General features: G+C 32.1%; 1 protein-coding gene across 1 annotated transcript; it reads right to left on the bottom strand.

Annotated features, from left to right (window-relative positions):
• Positions 1–4370: 4370 nt before the first annotated feature.
• LOC127095905 (uncharacterized) lies at positions 4371–6679 on the bottom strand. Its single transcript, XM_051034530.1, has 3 exons — positions 6222–6679; positions 5711–6126; positions 4371–5440 (listed from the first exon to the last, which is right to left on the bottom strand). Exons 1-3 carry the CDS (start codon positions 6677–6679, stop codon positions 4371–4373), a joined length of 1944 nt encoding a protein of 647 aa, XP_050890487.1.
• Between the last annotated feature and the right edge of the window lie 510 nt (positions 6680–7189).

Genomic DNA, 7189 nt, shown 5'->3' with positions numbered 1-7189 from the left:
ACCACACGTCTATCATACTGTAAAACATGCTAAAAAATAGACTTTTTCAATTTGTCTGAAAATTCTCCGTGTTCCTTTTCTGACCATATTATTGACTTCCTCCGACCTACAAAACACGTTAACCTTCCCAAAAAGATCCAAAAATACCATGAATGATTAATATAAATACGAAATTAAATAAACTGACATATAAAACACTTGTAACATCCATAAATTTTATCCGAGATATTAGTAATATTTAGATTATTTAAAATTTTATGGATATATATATTTTCTTTGAGTATTTATAAAATAACTAGAGAAAGTGAACTTAATTAAAATTAAGAAGTCGTTCAAATATTCCTAGCGGAAAGATCCATGTCCGTAATTCTAAACGAGTTTAAAAGTGCAAAGACTTATTGAAATATAAAGAGTGTACCGTCACATTTTATTTATTACATAAAGTACTAATATTTTGGAAAACCCTGTTTTCCCCCGTGCACGCTTCAAGAAACGTATTCAATAATTCATTTTTCTTTCAGTACCTAAAATCATAATTGTAAAGAGTCAATTTCCTTATCCATATTGATTCATACTCACCATAAGCAAATATCACAAAATAATAACAAAACTTCACCAATTCAAAATATAATTATTATTCCTTTCATCTAAAATGTTTTTTTGTATATCATATGAAATGCAATATGACTCTGGTGACTACACGACACACACAAATGATCCGGATAAATAAAGCCCATTCTAATAGGAAACTGCCACATAGGCTCCTGCCACAAAGACCGAAAAGTGTCAAACTTGCCACAAAGGTCGAAGGCGTCAATCTTGCCACAAAGGCTACTGCCACAAAGGCCGAAAGCGTCAATCTTGTCACAAAGGCTACTGTCACAAAGGCTGAAAGCGTCAGCTTACCACAAAGACTTAACACAATGACACCTTTATACACCATATATGATGCATGTCTCAATGATATAAGAAACCATTCTCCAAAAATACAGGTGACCAGAGACTACCAAAAACTAGTCCTTATCATTATCTTTTTTTATTTTCCTTTGATTTTTATAAACTAGTCATCAATAGAGAGATATAATCATCACAAGTTTTAGGACAATATAATTATATTCATAATATCTATACATTTTGTGACAGTATAATTATATTTATAATATCTATAAATTTTGTGATAACATTATTATATAGGTATCAACTTAATAATATACTACATATAATTTTTTTCCAAAATATGTGGTGGACAAAATAAAGAATAAATAAACATGCAGCAATCCAAATCAATACCACCAAGATCGAAATGAAACTTCACACTTAAATAATATATTTCATTCTTATAGATAAATAATTAATAAAACTATCATCACATGACATATAATATGAATTCTTTTTTTTTATTGATTCGTTTTAGTAGAAATTGTAAAATTTCTATAACCAAATTAATAATAATAATTAAGCCATATTTTCTCACACATTTGTTTTTGGTATAAATTGTTTTACTACATCTACTGTACCTCTATGTTCAATCATTTCTCCCTGTCTATTTCATTTTGGGAAGGTTAATATTATCATGGATTAATGTATGATGTCTTGGAATGAGTTCCATTTTTATTAAAGACAAATGAAGAAATCTAACTAGATCATGAGAAAAATGAATAGCTCTTACATTACCATACTAGAAAATTTTATATGCATACTAAATTTTAATTGTTTATCAATATATGAAAATATACATATAACCATTAACATATGGTATCTCATAAACAAGTTGCATAGCTAATCAAATGCAAGATAAAAATATATTGAAAACATAATCAATTAATTTAAAACAAGATCAATAACATACAACTAATACACGAATCAAATGAATATATATAGTTAGATAATAATATCTCTTTTTGTTTATTTTGATTTTTTTTATTAGATAAATGTTTCACTATTATTTTAAAACATTGACCTATGTAGCATGCGTGTATGGGGAAAAAACCCTTACCTTGTGCGCTTTCTAACTTTGAACGATCAAGTGCTTAATGCTCCCTTTTATTAAAAATTTCCGTAGAAATGTCCAAGATAAGTGGTAGTAAAAAGAGAGTGATGATTTTGTTTGTGTATTTTTTTATTTCAAATGTGAGATGAGATGAGTTTGTGAGTATTTATAGGAGCGAAAGTTGGGAAATAAGAGGAATATGAGTGGCTCCTAATAAAAGAAGCACTAGAGAAAACTTATCAATTAGTTATAAGTTTTAGGATAGTGGAATGTGTATAGTATCATTTTATTAAATTGATTCAATATTATTTTATTCTAACTATTCAATTCCTAGTGCTCATAACACACTTATCTAGAATTGATCATTCTCACTCAAATGATATTTCACATTACTTTTCTATACATATGTTATGTATCCTTTTGTTTTCCCCACTCATAATTATCATAATTCATATAATATCATATGCACTACTTAATTCCTTAAAACTTAAATTAGAAAGTAATAAGACACATATTCTTTTATTTTAGACTTATTGAATATATTAATTCAAACTTAATTTATGAAATGCTACTAACAATAACACATATATTTTTGAATTTTAGATTATTTATTTTTTCTTAAACTAATAAATTATTTATTATTTATTATAGTCACACTAGATTGACTAATTTAAATAAATGTATAAAACATAAGATTTTACTTATTTAAATAAAATAGAGAATTACAATTCTTGCTAAATTAACTATCTTAAGTGATTAAAATATTTGATTTTATTAACTGATAATTTAGTTAAAATAGAAAGTGCAATAAACTACTAAATCAATCACTTAAAAAATATATGGTTCTAATTATTTAATTAATTAAATAGGATATTATGATTAACCATTTAAATAAAATAAATAACTAAATAACTAGATGAGTCTAGTTAATTACTTAAAATAGAGGGTGTTACAACACTCAACCTATATGAAAAATGCAAATAACTCGCCTACTTTCACCTGTTAAAATGATAATAAATATAACACAAATGGTGACTGATCACAACCCCAAACTTAGCTTGTTGTTTATCCTCAAGCAACTCTAAGATCTTCCATGGCTCTCATTTGTTGCTACCTTCGGTTTTTCCAGGATTACCGAGGTCGATTGATTGGCCACACCTTCACTTGAAAGTACTGCTTCACCTGTCAGCTCAATTCAAACTCTCATTAAATCTCTCGGGTGTTAATATGTTTTACACTCGAAATTCATAGTATGCAATACCATACCATAGGCTTGAATAAATTCTCTTTTTGATATCAAGGTGCTCATTCTGATGGATTAGTGTTGGAGTTCTTTCTTGCACTCGTGCTTTAGGATCAATTGTTATCGAGGATCCAATTGTCGGATTTGTCTTTATTTTCAATATTTGTTGATTTCTCCTTCTTTCAAGTGTCCTGATGATTATTTTTAATTTTTATTTTTTTAATTTAATTTTTCAAATTTTCATCTTTTCTTTTTTTTCTTCAATCATCAGGTGCCCTCATTTGTACTAATACTGCACAACTACCCCAAACTTAAAGGTTGTTATCCCAACAGGAACCCCATACTTAGAACGAACATATATTTGATAACTCACATGAATACTCTGAACATGGTGGGGAAGTGTTTGGGCCATGGGTTAATATGATGTGGTTTTTAAAACAAACAAATGGGTAAAGACTCAAATGGGGTTAACAATGGATAATAATAAAAAGGATGGCTAGAAAGGCTCAAGGGTGAAAAAAAACGTGCCCCAGTGTGTGTAATTATGCAACCGAAATCAGAAAAAAATGTACGCAAGTTCTGAATGATAAAGACATACCTGAATGCTCTCTAATGATGTATATTGCGTTTGGATTTTTATGCTCTCACCATGTTGGGTAGAGCTGACAACCTCCACAGTACCTCTTGCTCGATATGGCTTCTCAATCCGTTATGGTAAACCTGCTTAACTTTCAGTCCAACTCAATTAAACCAATCAGATCATTTAGAACTGTATAAAAAGTACTTTGGCGAGTTAACATGCACATAGGACATACATGCCTTCAGTTTGGGTACTTTTCACACAACCACTAAATCTACAATTATCATATTACCAGATGAAAGTAAGCAACCAAAAATAAACCAACTTAAAGCAAACAAAACTCATAAGTTAATTTAAAATTGAAACTATAAAATTAAAATTATGAATAATTTCCTTGGGTTGCCTCCCAAGCAGCGCTCGTTTATCGTCATTAGCTTGACGCCTCCTTCCCCTTGTTATGGGCGGTACTTCCGCTTCCACACCTTGTTGTTTATTTTTTTTAAAACCAAGAAACCGTCTTTTTCAGAGATATGGTCTACTTTGTGCCACAAGTCACTTCAAACTTCCATATCCTTACCTTGATATTGCTTTCTCTTCTTTCTCATGGGCTTTGGAATGGAAATATGAGTTTTTTCGCTCAGGGTTGCTAATGGAGGTGATACCATTTGAGATGGCCTTCTTGATACTTTTTCAGATGTTGGCATGTTACTTTGTCCTTTCACATTTGTCATGATCATGCCTACTTGGTAGTGATTTTCATTTTCTGCCTTTTGCTTCCTGTTTTCAAGCATATTCAAGATTATTTCATCATTATAAACTTTTAAAGTCAGTGTACCATGTTCTATGTCAAAATTGCATTGACTTGTCTGCATGAATGGTCGACCTAGAATGATAGGTGTCTCTTCATCCTCAGGCATGTCCATGATCACAAAATCAACAGGAAAGCTAAATTCCTCTATTGTCACATTTATGTCTTCCGCTATCCCATATGCATTATTTATGGAATGATCTGCAAATTTCAGATTTGTCCATGGATCATTGACTTTTCCAATACCAAGCCTTTGATAGATTGACAATGGCGTTAGACTCACACTGGCTCCTGAATCGATTAGTACCTTCTTGAAAGTTTTGTCTTTTATAGTGCATGAGACTAAGACAGATCCAGGATCCTTCTGCTTGATTGGGATTCTCCTACCTGATGCTATTGCACTACAGTTTTCATTAAAGGTTACCGACCCATCTCCTATGGGTTCCTTTTTAGAATTTACCTCTTTCATAAATTTTTGGTACATGGGCATTTGCTCCAGTGCTTCAAACAAAGGCATATTGATCTCTAACTTTTTGAACATTGTGATGAATTTCTCAAAGTTTTTCTCTTTTGGATACTTCTTTATCACTCTCTGAGGGTAAGGTAACTTAATCACCGATTTAGCCTCATTTTTATTTTTATTTTCAGTTGGATTTACGGGTGGTATAACTTCTTCTGGTTCTTTTTTATTCTCCCTCACTTCCAGATCTACCTCTATGACATGGTCATGATTTGTTTCCTTCTCTTCTTCATATTTAGCAACTTTTTGACTTCTTGTTGTGACAATATTAACATTCTCATGATGTCTCAGATTTTGTACTATTGCACTCGGAAGGATGCCTTGAGCTTGATTTGCGAGTTGTTATGCTATCTGACCCATCTGAGCTTCAAGACTTTTGAAAGAGGCAGCAATGTTTCTCTGATTATTTCTTGTTTCTTCTTGGAACTTGGAACTTTGAGCTACCATCTTTTCAATTGCAAGTTCCTAATCGGCCTTTTTGGGGGCTTGTTGCTGATACTGTTGTTGTTATGATGGATATTATTGTTGTTGTTGATATTGATGTGGTTGATTTTGATATTGGATGGGACCCTGCTTTTGAACATTCCCTTTCTGATCTTTCCAGGAGAAATTTGGATGGTTCTTCCATCCTGGATTATAAGTTTTAGAATAAGGGTTGTTCTGCTTCAAAAAACTTATCTCTTCAATTTGTTGCGCGGTTGCAACACACTGCATGGCAAAATGCGGCCCCCCACAGATCTCACAATTAACAGCTTGAACAGGTTGAACTTGGGCTACTTTTTTAGTACCTATATTCATAGCCTTAAGTCTTCTCTCAACTTCAGCATCAACTTGTTCTTCGATCTTCACATCCCGATTTGCAAGTTTCAAATCAATCACACCTTCTGGTTTACTCACACTTCGGTCATATAACTCTAGATGTTCATTTGCAGCAATGGCTTCTATAATCTTCTTGATACTAGTGGTTGTTGTAAAGTTTCCTGAGCTACCGACAATTGCTTAGTATTCAATACGAGGCCTACAAAAAATTGCATTTGTTTAGTCTGATCCGAATTATGAGTAGGACACACAACCAATAACCTTTTAAATCTCTTGTAAGCATCACCCAGTGATTCCCCTTCCTTCTGCTTAAAATTCACAACATCATATCTTTTTCGAATATAAACAAAAGCAAGAAAATACTCATTCAGAAAATTTATTTCCATCTGTTCCCAAGTAGTAATACTTCCAGCTGGTAATGAGTAAAACCATTTTTTGGCGTCTTCAACTAGAGTGAACGGGAACATTCTCAATTTTTTTGCTTCTTCGGTGTGCCCCTCAATCTTCAAAGTAATGCTCATAGTAAGAAACCTTTGCAGATGTTTATTTGCATATTCATTTATTTTTCCTGTAAAAGGCCTTTTTTCAAGATGACGGATGGTTGTTGGGTGCAACTGAAATTTTGGAAAGTTCACTAGTTGATTCACTATAGTCAAATGATCCAATGGGGCGTTTGCTCCTCCATAATTCCCAAGAAGTCTTTCTTGCGGTTCAGCCATAATTGGATCTTCTCTCTCTTTGTCAGATCCTGTATCTGAGTGATCAAAAAGTTCAATCTCTATTTCTTGTTCAGAATCAAAAAATTCTGCTTCAGAGGCGGCCAACCTTGCTTTCGTAGCTTGTTTGAGCTTAGTGTGCAAAGTTCTTTATAGTTCTACGTCAAAGAGCTGAGGGTTTTCCTCGCATACACAGATTAGACAAAGATTAGTAATAACTCAAAAATAGCCACAAAATAAAATAAAAAATAAATTTAAAAACTAAAATTTAAAATTTTAGTTGCAAAGCAACACAATTTTAACTGAAATAAATCTAGGAACTCTATAATCTTTGGCAGTCCCCGACAATGGCGCCAAAAAATTGTTCGGTAAAATAACAAGTGTACTATTTTGCCAATGTAGTAATAAGAGGAGAAATCCCCAGTATCAATCTCAAGGACTACTTGACGATATTCTGGATTAATTTCAGTAAAACAAAAGTCTTTGGGGCTTTGGATTGATTGGTTGAGTTAC

This window comes from Lathyrus oleraceus, chromosome 6 (assembly GCF_024323335.1).
Source record: "Lathyrus oleraceus cultivar Zhongwan6 chromosome 6, CAAS_Psat_ZW6_1.0, whole genome shotgun sequence".
Taxonomy (NCBI): domain Eukaryota; kingdom Viridiplantae; phylum Streptophyta; class Magnoliopsida; order Fabales; family Fabaceae; genus Lathyrus; species Lathyrus oleraceus.
The sequence above is the reverse complement of the archived record's forward strand: the minus strand, read 5'-3'. Positions and strand labels throughout refer to the sequence as shown.

What these genes read in the sequence shown, in the direction of transcription:
- LOC127095905 (XM_051034530.1), bottom strand. Translation starts at nt 6,679, where the DNA reads ATGGCTGAACCGCAAGAAAGACTTCTTGGGAATTATGGAGGAGCAAAC. An exon ending in GCTTACAAGAGATTTAAAAG is followed by an intron (nt 6,127 to 6,221) that starts GTTATTGGTTGT and finishes AATTGTCGGTAG; the next exon opens with CTCAGGAAACTTTACAACAA. An exon ending in AGGGAATGTTCAAAAGCAGG is followed by an intron (nt 5,441 to 5,710) that starts GTCCCATCCAAT and finishes CGAGTGCAATAG; the next exon opens with TACAAAATCTGAGACATCAT.